The sequence below is a fragment of the Phacochoerus africanus genome, chromosome 4, assembly GCF_016906955.1.
Source record: "Phacochoerus africanus isolate WHEZ1 chromosome 4, ROS_Pafr_v1, whole genome shotgun sequence".
NCBI classification, from domain to species: Eukaryota; Metazoa; Chordata; class Mammalia; order Artiodactyla; family Suidae; genus Phacochoerus; species Phacochoerus africanus.
This window is the reverse complement of record NC_062547.1, coordinates 30179462-30199637: the sequence shown is the minus strand read 5'-3', so window position 1 is coordinate 30199637 and position 20176 is coordinate 30179462. Positions and strand designations below refer to the sequence as shown.

Here is a 20176-nt window from a genome sequence, read left to right as displayed (position 1 = left end):
TTATTCATTAATGACTGAAGAAGGGTACTTGGACCTCTGCTGCTGTCGATAATGTCCTGACATCCTTATCTCAAGAGCAAGAAGTACAGCCCAGTGACTTTTTCTAGAGGATCGGGGATGGGGGACAAAACAAAATGGAGGAAAAGCTCTGGGGTACAGCTGTCCAGGGCTTTGGGGGTGGGCTCCTCTTCAACTACAGTTTGTTTACGAGGGATCGTTAACCTGAGGCTCACACGAATGGGACTTCAGAAGATTCGTGAGTCCTCTGACACATTAATCAAACATCCAAGCCAGTAGCTGTATATGCATTTTTCTGTAAAAAGGCCCACGGCTTTCAAGGAGTCTCAAAAGGCTGTAACACAAAAGGAAGCATTGCTCTACCAGCACTGTCCAATATGATAGCCACTAGCCGCATGCGGCAATGTAAGTTAAATTTTCAATGCCTCAATTACACTAGCTACCTGTCAAGTGTGCTCAGTAGATAGATGCTCCCTACTGGGCGGCCCAGATATAGAATGTTTTCATTATCCCATAAAGTTCTTCAGAGCTTCTCTATACTGGTAGCACTTCTCAGGAGTCAATGGACTGACAAGATTTGTTTAAGACGCGTAGTGCTTGTGTAACCATTTAGAAACGAAAACAGACATCTGAGATCCCGATTTCTTCTGCGACCATCTGCCAACTTGGGGCCTGAACTCGTCCTGGCAGCCGGAGTGCACAGGGCTGCTCAGTTTAGATGGTCCTTTAGTCACGTTCAAGTCACCACCTTGGCCCTCCTCCACATCTGAGTTTGCGACCCTGGCTTCTAGGACACCTCGCCCACCCGGCTCTCCTTCCAGTCTCCTGTGTTTGTAACTAGATTCCAAGTTTGGGTAAGTGGGGTTGAATCTGTTTTAAGTGCACATCTTGGGGTGGAGTCTGGGGCTGAGATTCGGGATCCCAGTTGGAAGTTGGGGCGGGGCAGCACCCTGCTCCCTTCAGTTCTCTGGAACTGGAAGAAGAGAGAGGGAATTTTACCCCAATCATCTGTTGCTTGACAAAGAACTTCCCGGTCTTCCTAGGAGCCCTCCACTCCCCAGCCCAGTCGGCCTGGGCCCGCCCCTTGCGACGAGATCGCGGGGAGGGGCCAGGGCGAAACCCGAGCCCCGCGCCCACCACCCAGGCGGGCGACGTGGCTCCGTGGCTCCGCGGCCCCGGCCTCCTCCTGCAGCCCGGCGGCCAATGGCGCGTGAGCGGGGCCGCCCGGAGCTCCCCTGTCCGCCGCCCGGGGCGCGCCCCTCCGCTCTGGCACGGGGCGGGCGCTGGCTGAGGGGCCGGCCCGTCCCCTCCCTCCCGGCGCCGGCCCCAGCCCCGCCGCTGCCGCGCGCGCTCCGATCCCCCATTCCCGAGCTGCCGCCCTCGTCGCTCGCTCGGTGCCTCCCCGCGGGCCGCGCTCTCCTCCCGACGATGGCGTGCGGCGGGCGCGGTCGCCGCCTGGGGCTGGCTCTGGGGCTGCTGCTGGCGTTGGTGCTGGCGCCCCCAACGCTGAGGGCCAAGCCCACCGTGCGCAAGGAACGCGTGGTGCGGCCCGACTCGGAGCTGGGAGAGCGGCCGCCCGAGGACAATCAGAGCTTCCAGTACGACCACGAGGCCTTCCTGGGCAAGGAGGACTCCAAGACCTTCGACCAGCTCACCTCGGAGGAGAGCAAGGAGAGGCTGGGGTGAGGCCGCTCTCCGGGGCGCCGCAGGTGCCCGCGGGCCACTCGGGAGGGCGGGAGCCACGCGTGCCGCGAGCCCCAAAGCGAAAGCGAAATCGGGCGCCGGGACCCGAAGGCTGGGGCCGGGCAGGGGCCAGGCGGGCCCGGCAGCGGGCCTGAAGCAGAGTTGCCCGTGGGCGTCGGGTCCCTGCTTGGAGATTACCGCCGGGGCCGGGGTGGCTTCCCGCGGGGAGTGTAGAACGTGGCAGCGGGCGTGGGAGCCCGGACGGCCAGGGCCCGCCCCCTCCCCTGGGTTGCATCAGAAGGGAGGGGAGAGTGTATAAAAGAATTTATCCACGGTGGCCTTTCAGTGACAGTTCTTCCCCACCCTCCCTGTTTCTCTCTTCTGTCCCCATTCCAGGTCTCAAGGGTGATCATTAATGGGTAAAAAAAATGAAAGGGCAGACTTAGGAGAGGCTCTATCCTGGCCTATGTTCGTGGGTCCGGACTAGGGTGTTCGTTCTTGCCTTCTGCTTAATCATTCCAAAATCTGAAGAAGGGGAATAAAAATCCTCGTGTTAAGAATGGAGGGGCATGTGGGTATAGGCATAGGGGGTGGGAACGGAGACTGGCCCCCTCTTTTATTTCTGTTTGCAGCAGTTTCTGAAGTCAGCAGAGAAACCCAGTCCTTTGGCAACTGAGAACTAAAAGCTGGAGGGTGGTGTGGTGGCACTGTGAATTTCACTGTTGAAAGCGGTTGAGTCCGGAACCAAACCTGGGAAACAACCTGGGTACATCTCAGTGCACCCTCTCCACGGCCCCTGGGGAGACACGTGAGCATTGTGCAAAGGTATCTGGTATCTGGAAACCCTTCCACGGAAGAATCAGCAGCCAGCCTGATCCAGGTGGAGACCCGGCTGGGAAGGGTACCAAAAGCTGTGCCTGCTGGGCACCAGGCCTCCAGGAATCTGGTTCCTGGGGGTGGAAGATCTTTCTGCCCTGCTACATAAAAAAAGAACACAACCATCCCTTTGCTGATGAGCACCACCAAGGGCCAATGTGATTGGTTAGAAGAGGAGGCTAAATTACACCTATTGTGTAGGTGCACCATCTGCCTGTTCTGATAAAAAGATCTTTGAACTTCAAAGTTACTTCCCAACAGTCACCTTTTATTTTGCAGAGAAGTACTTTCTCTTTTAGTTTGGGCCTTAACAATGGGGGCCATTGATGAGTTCAGTCTATTGTATTGCTTTGAGGCACTTGGAGGCTGATTTATTCTGGGGCCCTGGGTGGCAGCCATTTGTCACCGGGGAGAAAAAGGAGGAAAGGTTTAGGGGAACTGGAGTAGGGAATTCTAGTTTGCAGTCCTAAGGCTTCCAGTTTAAAGCCCTTCCTCATGCTGAGTAAGCCTGATGGAGCTGGTCTGCATTTGACCCTTGCATGAAAAGCTTAACTTCTTTATTCATGCAACTAAACATCTGAATGGCTATTGTGTGCCAGGCACCTTGTTAGATAATCTGACAACTACAAAGATAAAACCGTATGTTCTAGGCCACAAAGTACTTATAATCATATGCAGAGGACAGAGAGGCGAGCAAACGCTACTTGTAATTGTTGTGATGGTGGCATGTCAAAACCACAGTGACCACATCCAGGAGAAGGAGCCCCTAAGGCTTTAGGTTGGAGAGAAGGCTTTGGGGGTTTGGGATGTCACCTGACCGGAGTTTGTGGCATGACTCAGAGGTTACCAGGCACACAAGCAGGGGAAGGCATTCCTTAAAGAAAGAAACCAGCTTAAAACGATTCTGAAATCTGTTCTGGGGGATGCCGGGTACTGGGACAGTAACGGGACAGGGCAGGAGAAGTGGGTGATGGGAGTGAAGAGAAGGCCAAGGGCAGAGCAGGAAGGACCTCTGTGAGGTGAAGATTAGATGTACATGGTTGAAATGTCAGCCTCCCAAAAACTTATTAGGAAAGTGGAGCTGGCAGTAGAGCAGAGATGAAGCATGGATGGGGAGACCAGGGGGCAGGGGGTGGCTGGGAGTGTCTGAAGCAGGCACGGCAGGAGAGGGTGAACGCAGGCCCATGTGGGAGGTGGAACTGGCAGTGCTTGCTATTGGCTCAATGTAGGCGTGGGGGAGAAGGGGGGAGAATCCAGGGTGACTTCTGGGTCTCTGGCCTGAGCCACCCGAAGGGCAGTGGACACACTGTTTACCTACAAGGTAAATCTGGGCTAGAGGCAAAGAGGTTGGAGACTTGGAGTGAGGGTGCAGTATAGGATGGGCTAAGCGTGAGAAGCCATCTCTCTGTGCCTAGGTCCTGTTGCACTGGTCCCCTCTAAGTCACAGCTGTAGAGGGAGGAGTGTGGCTGCATCTGGGCAACTCTGTCACCACCCTCTGCCTGTAGATTCTAAGAATGTGGCAGCTCTAAGACCCCTGAAGACAAAAATAAAAAGTAGGAACCCATAGGCCTCAGCAGTCACAGATGTGCTGTACAGTCTTAGAAAAAATGTAAATTACTGGCTAACATTTAATATCGGAGTGATTTCACATACAGACCCAGACTTCTGGCTTCTCTTGACACCCGTGGCCCGTTATTCCACGTGGCAGTTGTTGTCTGGAGCAGAGCTGGGCAGCCTCACTGGCAGCTGGAAGGAGATCCCTGGGCTCCCTGGACGCTTCTGTTACCTATTTGTTGAATTCTCCATCCACCCGTGATTGGGATTATCATCCATAGTGGGGAAAAGTGCACATGCTCTCCACGATTCCTCTCAACGTTCCTTGTAAAGTTAGATGTTCCAATTTAATGGGAAAACTGACTCAAATCACACAGGACGAGGATCCAGATGTTCTGATTACAGAGTTCGGTTTATCTACCTCATAGCTCCCTTTCCCTATAGCTCATGTTTGAGATTTTTAAAGGGAGAGGCTAAGACTGTATATGCTTTCAACAAATATTTGTTGAGCTCCTTCTGTGTGACAGGCTGAGCTATGTCCTGGATGTTTCTTTGGCCTAGATGAGATGTTGTCTTTTCCACAGAAGCAGGTTGTACACTGATGTCATTTGGTCTCTGCTGGTTTGAGATTCTGCCTCTCAGTAGGCTTTGGGTAACTGATGGGCATGTCACCACTATGTCCTCAGGACTGGAGCCATGCCTGGTGCATAGTAGGTAGGGTGAACACTGCACAATGTTGAAAGAATTCTAGGGTGTCTGGCTGTGATTTCCTGGAAAGAAGATATTTGAGGTTTTAGTCTTTTGGTCTTGAGACCTGTTAAAATTGCAAATGAAGGGACAAGTGAAAGCTGTTAGTAAAGTTTACACTTTCCCCAGAAAGAGGAGCTGGGGGGCTCCACAGGTTCAGGTAGGAGATGGAGACTTAGGTCATCATGATTTCATTTCCATTTCTAGTGATCACAGAGTAACCGCCAATTAGAACTTCTCTTCACAGTAAAGAAGTTGGGAGTTGATAAAATTCCAGCCCAAAGAATTGAACTCATCCCAGGTAAATGAACTCCTGGGGTAAAACTTTCTTAGACACTGGAAATAGCTTGCAGGTGTCTTTGAGGTTCCCTTTAGCAGTGGGATCCCTAGCTTTGAACCTTCTGGCCTAGAGATGGACAGTGCTGAGGTTCTGGTCTGCAGTTTGCTTGGGACACAGGTTTGGGGCGCCTCAGTGAGGTCTGGTGGGGAATCACTGGAACCTGGGCCAGCTGTGGAGCAGAAGACACCAGGGGACTTAGGCATCTTCACCGTAAGAGCAGGGCGTTGCTCCTGCAGCTGCTCAGCTGGTCACGTTTCTTGAATAGTTCCCATGATGTCAAGGCTCTTTCGTCCCTAATATTTTCTGCTTTGTCCAATGAGATCTGGTCTCCTCTTCCTTTAAGTTTCAACTCTGAATCCCAGGTGGTGAGGTTTTGAAACAAAACAAAACACACTTATTTTTTGGTTGGTTTAGATAGAATTTTCCATTTTTTGCATTTGGCCTAAAGCCAGGAGACATGGATTCTTAGCCCATTTGTGCCAAACACTTGCTGTATTGGAAAAGGCATTCAATTTCTCTTGGCCTCAGTTTCCATTACTCTAAAATGAGGGAGCTGGACTGCATCAGGGAAGACTGCTAGGTTTCATCATACAAATCAACTCACTCGTCTAGTCGCATCTGTCTGCAGAGCACTGTGCTGAGCAGGATTCTGAGGCCGCATCAAGGTTTATCAGGATAGAAGGGCCTGATCCACTGGCAGTGTCTGTCATTGGCACTGGGGGGGTGGGGGGACAATATCATCCTTGGAAAAGATACACTTTAAGATCCTTTCCGACATCGTCAGATTGTTGATTTTATTTTCGTGTTTATGCGTTTTAGATTCTGCAGGTGTTTGATCTCTTTCTGGATCAGGATCACACAAGCCTTGATAATAGCCTTGCTTTATGTATTATTATTATTTTCTGAACTGTAGGAAGATTGTCGATCGAATCGACAGTGACGGGGACGGCTTTGTTACCGCTGAGGAGCTGAAAACCTGGATCAAACGGGTTCAGAAGAGATACATCTACGATAATGTCGCTAAAGTCTGGAAGGATTATGATCGGGACAAAGACGATAAAATTTCCTGGGAAGAATACAAACAAGCCACCTACGGTTACTACCTAGGTGAGAGGTGCTGCAGGAGCGATTACACAGCTGGGGCCCGTGTTACAAGCATCTTATGGGAAACTCTACTCTCTCATCATATCTACCCCCTTTGGGGAGATGTCACAACCTCCTAAGCAGAACCGGCTTGTGTAACATCCTGCTCTGCTTACTAAGAATACACCAAGTTGCTGTCGTGTAGGTGGAAGGGGCTGAGCATCTAATACAAAAGGACTTAGGCTGCTGCCTAACCCATGTTTACCATCTCAGAGGCACACCCAGGGAACAGAGCAGAGAGGAAGCCTGTCTATGATGACCATTTCAGAACACTGCCGAGTTATGGACAGCCAGGACTGAGCAGGCTGGAATAGTCCGGGAACGCTTCCCAGTGGAGGATGCTTTGGGAACTAGGCCTTAAAGAATGGATTTACATCTAGAGAGAGAGACCGTGGTGGGGAAGGTGGGCCTGCTGGAGGGGCAGAGGTGCAGCAATCCGTTCAGCAACAGATAGGGTTTAGACAGAAGTCATGCTTGTTTGGGGGGAATTATGAAGGGGTGTGTGCCATTTATAGGGTGCAAACCCATTGGGTACCTCGTGGAGACCGAGAGGGGACAGGCCAGAGGAGAACCAAAGACACGCTATCCCAGCCAGATGAAGAAAAATCTTGAAAGATTTGCAGGAACTTTGAGACAGGATGTCCTGGGTACTAGGGAGCTTCTGTATGTTCTGGATCAAAGAATATGATGAAAGTAGGGTTTTAAGAGAAGTATGACATCAATATGGTCTTAGGCCTATACTTTTATTTTCTTATTTTATATTTTTTCTTTTTTCGGCTGCACCTGCAGCATATGGAAGTTCCCAAGCTAGTGGTCCAATCGTAGATGCAGCTGCAGCCACAGCAACACTGGATCCAAGGTGCATCTGCGACCTATGCCACAGCATGGGGTAGGCAATGCTGGATCCTTAACCCACTGAGCAACGCCAGGGATCGAACCCACATCCTCACAGAGACAGCATCGGGTCCTTAACCCACTGAGCCACAGTGGGAACTCCTCAAATCTATACTTTTAACCACTTGCTATAATGCCCCTAGCAAATCATTAGGGCCTGGACTATAGGGTGGTACGGAGGGACCGACACAGGCATTCTGAAATAAAATGTTTCGCAGAACTTGATAGGTCAGGACCTTTGGGCCTATGTGCACCATTTGGCTGGAGGAGGAATGCTCTGGAAGGGAATGACTTCCTTAGCAACCGGTTTTCATGTTTCTGCGCACACCCTGTAGGAAACCCCACGGAGTTTCATGACACTTCAGATCATCAAACCTTTAAAAAGATGCTGCCACGTGATGAGAGAAGGTTCAAGGCTGCAGACCTCGATGGTGACCAGACAGCCACCCGCGAGGAGTTCACTGCCTTTCTGCACCCTGAGGAGTTTGAGCATATGAAGGAAATTGTGGTTTTGGTAAGACAGAGAAAGAGCCTGGGCTGGGAAGAGACCAGCACGAAAGCCGCACCAAAACCCTGTCCCTTCCAAAGTGAGAATGTCCTTCAGCCTGAGGGGAGTTGGAGAAGGACTCTGAAGTAGGTGCACTGGCTCCTGTCTACCCAGATTAGGGCAGGGTAGCTGCTATAGCAAGTAGCCCCCAGTCCCAGCCATTTACCACATCACAGGTTAGTTCTTGCTTATTCCAAGTCCAGGGCAAACAGTCCCCATCAGATGGACTGCCTGGGCAGTCCTCCTCCAAGAGCTGGCAGGCATCCAGGCTGCTTCCATCTCGTGGCTTTAAGGTCATCCTGGCCACCAGCAGCTGGTAGATGAAAGAAGAGAAGGACCGAAGAGAAGGCATGGTCTGCCTTTGCTGTTCTGGCCAGGAAATGATTCATCCCTTCCCTTCACATCCCACTGGCTCCTCCTCGATATGACGAGGCAGGGAAGTGCAGTGTAGTTGGTGCCCAGAAAGAGCAGAGGGGTTTAGTGAGCAGCTAGCTAGTCTCTGTCTCATGTGTCACCTTTGAGGGAACTAGAAAAAGATGCAGAAGTGAAATGCATTGGACTCTCAAACTAGATGAAAACTAGTCAAACTAGATGTCAACCCATGCCTGGGAAGGATGCCTCCCTTGGCATGTGGTTGCTTTCCATGGTGTCCTGTTGGGTCCCAAATATGTTCATTTTCAATGACAATAAAATAAATGCCATCACCTGTTTTCAGGGCAGCTATCCTGAGCCAGTTCCAATTGTCTTGCTGTTGGGAAACAACCAGCTCTGGACTCTTTTAGTTATGGAGTCAGTCAGTTCACTCTTGCCTCTTGCTTCATCCTTACGACCCCCATGACCCTAAAGACCGGGCAGTGGCTCTGAGAATCATTTCTTTGTACCACCCAACATCCACTTAACAATAGCTCCTTTGCCAGAAGACAGTGGAGATAGGGAATCATCCACAAGTGGCTCACGTGCTTCTGGACTGGCTCTGTTCTCTTCAGGATGCCTTTGAGTTTCTGTCACAACGGACAGTAGTAAACTCATTTAATTAATCCTCCTAGCAAAAAGCCTGGTTAAGAAGTCAGATATACTAAATACAGGACATAGTGCATTCAAAAGTCAGGAATACTTTTATTTTCTAGCTGTCCACAGTTCCATATCTTTTGATACCAGCTCATGGTCCAGTTAGCAGTGGAATCTAGCTTCATGATCCTTTTGTGCAATAGCTCTCCAGCTGGCCTCCTTGTGGTACACAGGGCTGATGTGACCGCCTGGTGGAGGTGGCTGGCCTGCCAGGGCTTCCTGATAGTGGCGCTTATAGGTACATTTTCATTTGCAAAGAGTATCTTGCTTTTAAAATTGTAGGGTGGGAGAGGAGGGACAGAAGCCATTGCCTATTCTTTGTAGATAAATTAATGTCCAGAGTGGTAAGGAGACAAGCCACAAGTCACCAAGCCACAAAAGCCAAAGGAGGACAATGGTTAGGACTCTGGGTTTGCTGAGCGCACAGAGCCATCTGTGTCCTCCTCCCCCTTTGCTTCCTAGGAAACTCTGGAGGACATCGACAAGAACGGGGATGGCTTTGTGGATCAGGACGAGTATATTGGTGAGTGCTGGCCTGGAGGGGCGATTTTCCCCAGACATCTCTGTCAGTAGCAGCTGCAAGTCTGTAGGTGTCCTTCCTATGACTTCTCAGTGGGAGGGACTTGTCACACGAGCCCCCCTGATGCAGGTTCGGGGAGGCATTCCTAAAGGGGAAGAGCCCAGAAGGCCAGCCCCACCCCGAGGCTGGCCAGAGCTCTGCGAGGTGCCCCTTATCACACTGTGCGGTCTGCCTTTGCGAAACGGGATCAGAGATACCCAGAGATGTACAGTGAGGCGAGAGCAGACAGTCTCAGGGGGAGACTCCGAAACAGACTGGTAGCCAGCGAACTGAGGAGGTGGAGCTGTGATCAACAGAACTGTTTGCATGCCCAAGCTCTCTGCAGAAAGGGATTCCTTCGTAGAGAGGTAAGTCATTCTACAAAGTGCATGACTGCCCCGTAATATAGCTGTTTATGCCTCTGGTTTTTGATCTTTCATGGGGAGTACCATCCCCAGCTTTTTGCTCTGAAGGCCTTCACTTAAACAACATCAAGAAGTGCATTTTCAGGTAACTGGGCACTGGCTGAATGAGGCTCAGATTAATGTTCCTGGGTCTGAAGCCGCTGCTGCTGGTTAGAGCTCTTCCCAGCTGCCCAGGAGCCCTCCCAGCATGAAGGAGAAGGCAGCGTGGATATTTCCATTTGATTCTCAGCAGCGGCTACTTTGGTGCTTTAGCACATGGCCCCCACTGCAGGCTGCCTTTTTGTGATAGCTCTTTCCCCAAGTCTCAACGAAGTAAAAGCTGGAAAATTATTTGAGGGATGGGATGGATATAATTTTCGTGCAGATATTTAATAGGGGCAGTTCATTACCTTTCAGTGTAAAACCAGAGCCCACGTTGCCATCAGCCTCTGGTCTGTGGTTGCCTGACTTTGCCACTCCATCCACAGGAATGAGTGCCTTCCGTAATGAAGAGCAAAGTTGCTTCTCATCATTAGGAATTATATTTGGTCGGAAGAACCAAACACTGTTTTCCTCTGTATGTGGTAACAGGCAGGCAGCTCTCACCACAGTAATGAAAGCAATCTCGGTGGCACTGCCTTTGTTGAATAACAAACGCTGACAGCCCCGTCAGCAGATGCTTCGTCCTGCCTGGTGCACATGCGTGTGAGGGAAGGCTCAGAGCCTCAGACACCTCAATGGTGGTGATGGAATTAGATGGACAGAGAAGACTGATGGATCAAAAGCAATACAGTACTTTTGATTAAAAGTGTGTGCTCTCCCTGCCCTCCTCCTGATCGAATAGTGCAAAGTCGGGGGCAAAACTCTGAGTGGCTTTGCCCAAAAGAGACACTGCATTCTTTACACTGGCAGAGAGGGAGGTCAGGGCATCATTCTTGAAAAATTGAATTCTGAGCAACTTGTGTTTGGAGAGAGCCGAAGTACATACTTGTCTAGCAGGTGACTTCCTTTATGGAGGAGCCATCTCTACAGGCAGGGACGAGTGGAAAACCAGTGGTGATGTGGTAGAATGGAATCAAGAGCCCCAGCTTCTCTACCTGCTAGCTGTGTGACTCTGTGGGAGTCATGTAATCACCACTATAAGCCTCAGTTTCCTCATCTGTAAAATGGGAAGACAGAGCACGCATGCCTCCAGGATGGTGTGGGTCTGTCTTGTAGCTTAACTAAGGGTCTTGCCTCTCTTTTTCCTTCATTCACTACCTGTTCTTGCTACCCCCCTGACATTTCCAAGTTGTGCTTCCATCAGAGAAATTGCCCACAGGTTAGCTAGTGACAGCAAACGAGAGAAATTTCACTTTCATTTTCCTTTCCCTGCCATTCTGTAAAATAAGGGTATTGATCTATCTTATAAAATTGCTACAAAGATGAAATAAAATGATATATGTGAAAGCCTTCTGGAAACGACATAACAATAATAGTAATAAAGACTGTGGGTTGGAAGCAGAGCACCCATGTTCCTGTGTAGCCTGCTACAAACCCACACGAGCTGTGGGTCCATGGGTTAAGGCTCTGCATTGGTGTTTTCAGCTATAAAGTGGGAATAACAATACCCACTTCATAGGATTTTAATGAAAAAAGAAGTATGTCCTTAAACAGCATCTGGAGCATAGAAAGTGCCGATATTGGTCATTATTAGTTGTTCTCACCTCTTTGGGTCCAGGCTGGGTTGTAGAGGGCTTGCACAGAAGTGTCCCACCGGATCTTCATCGTAACCCTTTGATTAATAAATTACTGTCTCCATTTTACAGACAAGGCAACTTAATCCCAGTCACTGAACTAAGTCAAGAGCCAGGATTCACCTTCTGGCTTCTAAGCACAGTCCTTTCTATTCCACTAAGTGGCCTTCATGGCCAAATCATTGCATTATTTACCCAAGAGACGCCCCCCCATCCCCACCCCCACCCCCATGTTTGGTTAGGTCTCTTGATGGTTGGAGGTCAGGTGCTCTAGGACCTGCCTTCCCACTTGTCTTCATAACCAAGAACAGCCTTCCCTTCCAGCCGATATGTTTTCCCATGAGGAGGGTGGCCCTGAGCCAGACTGGGTGTTGTCAGAACGGGAGCAGTTTAATGAATTCCGGGATCTGAACAAGGATGGGAAGCTGGACAAGGATGAGATTCGCCACTGGATCCTCCCGCAAGATTATGACCACGCTCAGGCAGAGGCCAGGCACCTGGTGTACGAGTCGGACAAGAACAAGGTATTGCCCGGACTTCTGGAATTGTTCCTCGACGGGAGACAGTTTACATAAGATTGGTTCTGTTTGCTTCTTTGATGTTTGCCTTGGCCCTGCGGCTGTGTCTTTATCGACTTCTTTCATTCCTGCCCTGCATCCGAGACCTGTGCACTTGAGCCAACACTGCGGTAACCACGGTGAGCTCAGCAGGCCCAGATGTTCCTGGACGGTCTGCCGTGGGTCACACGTATATTCATTGGCATATCCTAGGATCACAGAACCGGTCACTTTGTTAGCTGTGGGCAAGCATGGATGTAATAGGGTTGCCCTCCGTGACCTGAGGACGAGCTTGTTCATCTGCTCCTTCAGTCGGCAGGTGCTTACAGACATCTGAAGCATGTCAGGCAGAAGGAAGCCCATTAAAGCCTAGGTATCCTAAGGCTAGCTCACTCTGCTGGCTCTGATGCCAATTATCTATTGATCAGTATCCAAATAAATAAACGAGATTAGAAAGAAGGCCCGTCTCTCCCATTTTGATCATGGCTTAAAATTCTTGGGAGACAGTCATGTTTTACAGTCAGGCCATAAAAGGGAAGTTGAAATCTTCAGGGCCTGTTTTGGGCACTGCAGCACTGGTGTGTACACATAACTGGCTTCTGGCTTCTGAATTCCTTGAGGATTTTCCTGATATATTTCAGCACAGCTTTTATAGCAGGAGGCTTTTGCAGTTCAGGGTTTGCAGGGCAGTGCTGGCAGATGAAGGAGGTACCTAACAGCCTCTTATGAAAGTTATAGTCATGAAATGTAACTTTTTAAATGTTGCAGATCAATGAAATGACATGAGCTTCAAGCTGAGCGATTACTCAGAGTTTCCCCGCTTCCCATGACAGAGGTCTTTTCTCTCTCTTATAGGATGAGAAGCTCACTAAAGAGGAGATCTTGGACAACTGGAACATGTTTGTTGGGAGCCAAGCTACCAATTATGGGGAAGATCTCACCAAAAATCACGATGAGCTTTGATGTAGACTCACCGTAACATGACAGACTGTCATGGGCTTCCCTTTATTGTCTCGGATGGTTGCTACAATTGTCTCATTTATAGCAGTTGTGTTCCCTCCCCCCCACCCCCAAAGCAAGTTTATCACCTCAGATTGGGGTTAAAATTGTCTCTCACTCAGTATTTGCTGGGAAATAGTCATCGCTATTCTTTCAGGAGATTTCTCTCCAAACACATTAAAATTTTGGTAAATTTCAAAGCTCTATGGAGATACCTTGCTAAAACAGGACTTTTTAGCTTTATCCATGAAATCTAAAGTAAAGGAGGAGAAACTTTGCGAAGCTTTGTCATTCATAAGTTGGCTGGGTAGGGAGGGGACAGCATATGGAGTGACTGCTGTGTATTTTAACTGCAGATTTTTTACATTTGCCACTGTTAAAAAATTGGTGAGGGAAAAATTCTGATTAAGCTTCAGTGGTGTCTCATCCTACATGGGCTTCTTTCAGAGCAGGGCTCATATTTCAGATTCTTCCTTCTTTGTACTCTGAGCTGTTATTGTCAATGGTATATAAACCTCTGTGCATTTTTCTGTACAACGTGCTATATGTGCACAACAGATCGTTGTTTTTTATCCTTTTTTTAATGATAAGAAGCAATTAAGAAAGATAATGTGAAAAAGAAAGGAATTTTAAAGGTAGGGAGAAAAGATGAATGTCAGGCATTTGAAAAACTATAGGAAAATGGTAAACACTTTATGATACTTGAGAAAATTTTCTTGAGATGGAAATGAAGTAGATCTGATCTCTGAAAAAGTGACTAGAAATCCTATCCATTTCCTCGATGATCTCTGATAGGAATGAGGGAGTGGGGTCCTAGGGATGCTGGCCCAGTGGAGCTATGGAACCCATCTCTCCCAGTCCCAGTGAGTCCACAACCCTCGGACCTACCCTGGGACCACTTGGACCGTGGAGTTGACAAAGCGATGTTCGAGCCATTGGCTGAATTGGAAGATGTTAACTTTTACAGGTTGGAATTCCGCCTTATAAGTAGAAAGTGAATGAAATAAAGGATCCTGCTAAGGAGGTTCTGCTGTGTCCTGTGTATCTGACCTCACATGTACCATCTGTGACATTCTTCATTATTGATGTGGAATTTAACAGGGGGATGAGAGGACATGAGCAAACTTACAATAAACGTTCTGCATTTAAAACATTCATCAACTAGAATGTTCAGAACATATTCATATTTACTTATTTTGTAAATACACACTTCTGTATGCTAACTAGACAACCTGTAGGTTGTCCTCTAATGCACCAAGTTCATTTCCAGGCTGGGCCCTCTGCACCTGCTATCTCTTCAGATTCAGAACCCTGATCTCACACATCCTCGGTAACCCAAATTACTTCCTCACTGGGGCCTTTCTGATCCCATTATTTATACAAGTCCCATTTGGGTCCCTATCTCATTTCCTTGTTTTATTTTCTCCTTGGCATGTACACACTGCCATTTATATCTGTCTCCTAGGGCTGCTGTACAAATTACCACAAAGAGGGGGGCTTTCAGCAACAGAAACTCACAGTTCTAAAGACTGGCATCTGGAATCAAGATGCTGGCAGTACTGTGCTCCTGGAGGATCTAGGGGAGACCTCCTTGCTTGCTTCTTCCTGCTTCTGGTGGCTCTAAGCATTCCTTGCTGGTGGCTGCATCACTCCACTCTGCCTCGATCTTGGGGCCTTTCCTTTGTGTCCCGTGTCTCTTATAAAGATACTTGTCATTGGTCTTAGGGCCCACCTGCATAATCCAGGACGAGCTAATTTCTAGGTCCTTAATTCTATCTGCAAAAGAACATTTTCCTAAGTAAGCTCACATTCACAGGTTCCAGGGTTGGAAAGTAGACATATCTTTTGGGGGCCACCATTCAGCCAAGTGTACCATTTGACATTATCTTGTTGGTATATTGTCCATCTTCCCTGAGTTAGAATATAAGCTCTAATCTCTTTATGACAACAACAGCTTGGTTTGTCTGATGCACTGCTGTTTCCCAGGACCTAGGACAATAGAGCCTAGCCTGCAATAAGTACTCTGTAATTATTTGCTGAATGAATGAGAGGTTGTTAGCTTTAATCAAAGAGAATACTCCTAGGTGGGGGTGGGGGTGATTCTCTAAAAAAAATTTTTTTTTAAATAATTAAATTAGATGAATGAAAAGTACTTTGCCCAAGATTCCAGAGTGATTCATTTGCAGGGCCAGAACTCAACTCCAGGTGTTCCTTACTTCCAAATTTTACTGCTCCTAATATATGGTCCTTTTATTTCTTTGCTCACCCACAATATATGATTATGTGATCAGGAAATGAGACTAACTCCTCTTACCTAGAAATAGGCTTATGCTTTTTTTTTTTCCCCAAGCAATGAGAATCTATCTTTTAGAAAATGAGAATATAGTGTATAAGCTTAATACTTCTAAAAGGTGCTAACATGATTTTCCCCCAAAAGGGAATACTGGTTGGTTTATTAAGTTACACATAATAAGATATTAAATATATTTTGAGCACTAAGTTTTTCCTTTCAAGTCAGTGCACATAAGAAGAGAACCCTCAAAGAGACTAGTGCTTCTGGGGCTGAATTTAACACTATTTAAGGAAAGAAAACCTTAGCTAGGGGACATAACTGTTAACATGGTGATTTGTAAAGCCTGAGACTTCTAATGGGGTCTGACTGTTTCAAGGAAAACATATTTTGTTTCTAGGTAACATTTCAAGTCTGATTATGAACGAATGCTACAAAATTGATCTGTAATGGGAAATACTGTAATGTCACAAAGCATTATTTATATGCTTAATGTGACTGAAAGCATTAATTGCTCGGAGCCAAAATCTGTCCAAGCAAAACATGAACACATATTTTGTACCGCATGTCTCTTACTGTAGATTTTTGAATGAACTCGAGTGTAACAAAGATGTAGTTGGAAAATCTGCACACCCGAAGGTTCTTCACCTGCTTGAATTACTGTACTTGTTCCTTGTTAGCAAATGCTGTAGTCATATCTGCTCAGAAGTGCCCAGCAAACAATAGCTATGCGGCTACTTGTTAGCAGCTCAGCGAAAACATCTTGTGGAGTGAAGTGGTGAATGGCTGACTGGATTTTTTTGTTTAAGTCTTCCTAGATTTATTTTGCCACTTTTATAGTAAAATCCAGCTTCCTCCAAGTACATGCAACTAAGACTTGGCTCTCTGTAGTCTTCAAACAAATTTATAGTGCTAGAATTTCCCACTAAAAACCATGAGTGCCGTAACATCCACCACTTTGGCTCACGATGGAGCATTAAAAATCTGAACAGTGGAAAGACTGTGTCATTGGCACTTAAACTCATGAGATTTACATGCACTTGGAAGTATTTCCAAGAATCCATCTGCACTCTCAATTCTGGTCAGTTCCAAGGTCCAGGGCTGGGGAAACACACCCTAGGTAGAAGGCATCCCATCATCCCATGTGTTTGAAGTACCTTTGTAAATTTTTTTCATATAAAATAGAAAATAGGGTCCAATTCCCCACAGAGCACACTGAGGAAAATGAATGTAAGGCTTGGTTACTTTCCTGCCTCGGCGGTATTTGTGCAGTGGGAGCGACAAGCATTTACTAATAGCTGTACCCGGCGCTATGCCAAGGACTTACCTACACTAACCATTTAACCCTCACAACAGCCTTCTGGGGTTGATACTCGTTAAAACGAGGATAAGCTGGGTTAAGCTGTGATAAAAAACAACCCTCCCATCTCAGTGGTTTAAAGCAACAGAGGTTTAATGTTTGCTCTATCAAAATCTGCCACGGTTCTAGGTGACTGTTCACAGCCACTGTAGTGTGGGGTCCAGCAGGGCATCTGCACATCCACCCGTGGCCACTGGGGGCGTCAAGCATAGGCAAGCAGATGTGGTCACTCCTGAAAGCGACCCGTGTCGCCCTTGCTCACTTTCACTGGTCAAAGCAAATCATGTGGGCTCATCTAGCTTCAAGGGAGCAGGAAATACAATCCTACTGTGGCTTGGGGTGAGGGGTAGAGGTGTTGAAAACCCTGGTGAGTGGCACTCCTGGTAACCAGCGGTAACTACTTTCTATTTTTTCTGTTTTACAGATAAGGGAACTCTAGAGGGAAATAATGCCCAAAGTTACATACGTTATATAAGTTACAACTCATATGATGGATTGACCAAACCAGGATACCATTGCCAATGAAAGGGAGCAGTTTTAACCAGTACCTCCCTAAATCCTGAGCGAGCTGCACCGACCACTTTGGGATTTACAGACCCTCTCTGTTCCTCCTCTGGCTAGGATCTTCCTCCTCCTCCCGGGTTGAGGAGTCCATGGGCCAAAGGGTTTTGCCCACTTAAAGCCTCTGCTTCTGGACCATGCTCCAAGTTCCCGTAGCACCTCAGAATTCCCTGCCCAGGTAACCTCAAGCCTCTTTCAGAGCCTGTGTGTGCATCCCCCAAGTGCCTCTTGCAAAGGGCAGACAAAGCCAGATGTGCACACGCCTAGGCCCAAAGGACCCAAGGGCCAGCTGGGGGACTCTGTTTGAACATGCAGGCTGAGGTATCCACACGCGTACATGGAGTCCTGTGGTAGGAGGAAAAATGGTCGACTGACCCATTGATCATTTCCCCTTCTTACTCCCACTTGGGCTCACAAGAGTTCTGGGTGAGCCTGCCATAACACTGGGACAATCAGAACTGTCCTGGTCACACTGGAACATGTGGTTTCCCTGTACAGAAATGGCAGATCCGGGATACAAATCCCCGTTTCTGTAGCAGAGGACCCCATCCTCTTACGTCACTATGTTGCCTCCAATTAAAGAGCCCCTTAGTGAAACCACAGCTAGAATTACTCCAATTTTTCAAATTGACAGCAACACGGGGTGTAATTTGAAAACTTAAGATCACTGGGATGAGATGCAGAGCTGGCAGCATGGAAAGACAGGTCAAAAAGCCTGGCTGGATTGGAGGTTGAGCTCTGCCACCCAGGCATCCTGTGATCTCAGCAGGTCAGCTTTCTCTCAAAAACCCTAAGGGACAATAACGACAATGATAATACCCAGCTCTCAGGGTAGTTGCAAAGATGAGGTGAGTAATGCACATGCAACAACTCCAAGGACTGAAACGTGAGGCACACAAAAAGGACTTTTTCCCCATGACCTTCCCGAGAAGGTCAAATGTCAGAGGTCAGGAAGATCAATGTCTACCAGCACCAGGCTGCTGGTTAATGGTCTTGCCGGAGATTTAGAATTCTTGTGTGATGTGTTTTAAACCTGAAAATTGATCTATTACTGGGTGAAACTGAATGGATTAAATAACAAAGGAATAGTTTTTAATGTTTGTATCTGGTGAGGCTATTCCAAAGTTAGGGGTATGTGGCAGGGATTTGGAACTCAATTCAAGAGCAGATCATAGTCTCTGTACATTCGAAAAACACTCAGGGACCCAACTGGAAAAGGTTATATCTTCCGAGGAGGAAACTGAGGTCCAGAGGGATTAAGCCTGTGCTTTTCCCTTTCTCTGGACTGAGGCAGAGTTAGACTCAAGCACCTTCCCCAACTCCAGTTCTCTTTAAAGACTCAACATTCTCAACTGAAAAATGGCAACAATAATTCCTACCTTATAGAAGAGAACTAAGGATGAATTAAGGTAACAACCGCAAAGCACTGTGTGTGGTCAGTGCTCAGGAAATGGCAACCACTTTTTTTTTTTAAATTAAAGGACAACTGATTTACAATGTTTCTTCAACTTCTGTTATACAGCAAAGTGACCCAATCACATACAGTGCCTGTGCTGTACAGTAGGGCCCCACTGCCCATCCATTCCAATTCTAAGAGTTTGCATCCAAAAACCCTGAACTGCCTGTCTCATCCTACTTCCTCCCCCTCCCCTCTGGCATCCACAAGTCTGCCCTCCTTGGTGGTGATCTGTTTCTGGTTTGCAGATAGGATCATCTGTGCCACATTTTATATTCCACAAATAAGTGATATCATACGGCATTTGCCTTTCTCTTTCTGGCTTACTTCACTGAGTATGGGACTCTCTAGTTCCACCCATGTTGCTGGGTAACCATTTTTATTATTACACCAAAGTAGGGTCCTTTACATATTTCAGCATCAAAGATTTTATTTATCTGTGGTTACTTTTAGATTTCAATGCATGGCATTAGCGACTGATAGAGGTTTTCATTTATCAGAAAATTGTCAAAGGTGTGTTTTTTTGTTTTAAATACATGAAAGAAAAATGGGGTTTTTTTTGAAATTGACATCTTTAAAAAAAAAGTTCATGTGGTCATTAACCATAAGAAGCTGAGGATTTTTAATGAGTCATATTGGATTGGTGATAAAGCAGAGAATGTGTTGTGGTTGAGCTGCTAAGATACTGGAGGTAAAGAAAGAACCCCACAGAGAGCACCCCCAGGTGACTTTAGAGTCAGACCCACTCACTAGCTGAATGACTATAGGCCAACTACTTCCATTCAGCTAACCTCCTTTCCCTTCTCTGTAAAAGGAGGTAAGAGCAGCATCAGCCTGCCTAGATGGTTGTGGGGTCTCCACAAGACCCTGAATGTGAAGCACTTTGCCCCAGGCCTGATGCTTCGTCAGTGGAGCTGGGTGACTCTCATAAAGGGTATAGAATACATGTTAAGGAATAAAGAGCAATCATTTAGAGAAAGAAATATTGCCATTTGCAGCAACATGGATGAACTTAGAGAATATCAGTGAAGTAAGTCAGACAGAGAAAGAGAACTATTATATGACTTTATAATATCATATTATATGATATCACTTATACATGGAATCTAAAAAATAAAACAGGAGTTCCAGTTATGGCTCAGTGGAAACAAGCCTGGCTAGTATCCAGGAGGACTCGGGTTCGACCCCTGGCCCGGCCCAGTGGGTTAAGAATCCAGCATTGCTGTGAGCTATGGTGTAGGTCACGGATGTGGCTCAGATCCTGCATTGCTGTGGCTGTGACATAGGCCAGTGGCTGTAGTTCCAATCTGACCCCCTGCCTGGGAACTTCCATATGCCTCGGGTGCCGCCCTAAAAATAAATAAATAAATAAAATAATAGTAA

At 47.4% G+C, this 20176-nt stretch overlaps 2 protein-coding genes across 6 annotated transcripts in view; one reads left to right on the top strand and one right to left on the bottom strand.

Annotated features, from left to right (window-relative positions):
* The window catches only part of LOC125125270 (uncharacterized), a 239499-nt gene that overhangs the window by 28491 nt on the left and 190832 nt on the right, over window positions 1-20176 (bottom strand). For 2 of the 5 annotated variants that reach the window (XM_047776080.1, XM_047776078.1), the window contains one exon: window positions 14528-14902. The exons of 2 other annotated variants lie outside the window; for them this stretch is intronic. In XM_047776080.1, the coding sequence (XP_047632036.1) occupies window positions 14703-14902 (200 nt within the window). In that variant the 3' untranslated portion in view covers window positions 14528-14702. Of the gene's footprint in view, window positions 1-2767; window positions 4903-14527; window positions 14903-20176 lie in introns of those variants that run through there. One more of the 5 variants, XM_047776081.1, reaches the window with a different exon arrangement.
* On the top strand, window positions 1134-14150 carry RCN1 (reticulocalbin 1). The gene is made up of 6 exons (XM_047776077.1): window positions 1134-1700; window positions 6133-6326; window positions 7592-7770; window positions 9334-9394; window positions 11895-12094; window positions 12983-14150. Exons 1-6 carry the CDS (start codon window positions 1222-1224, stop codon window positions 13088-13090), a joined length of 1221 nt encoding a protein of 406 aa, XP_047632033.1. The 5' UTR covers window positions 1134-1221; the 3' UTR covers window positions 13091-14150.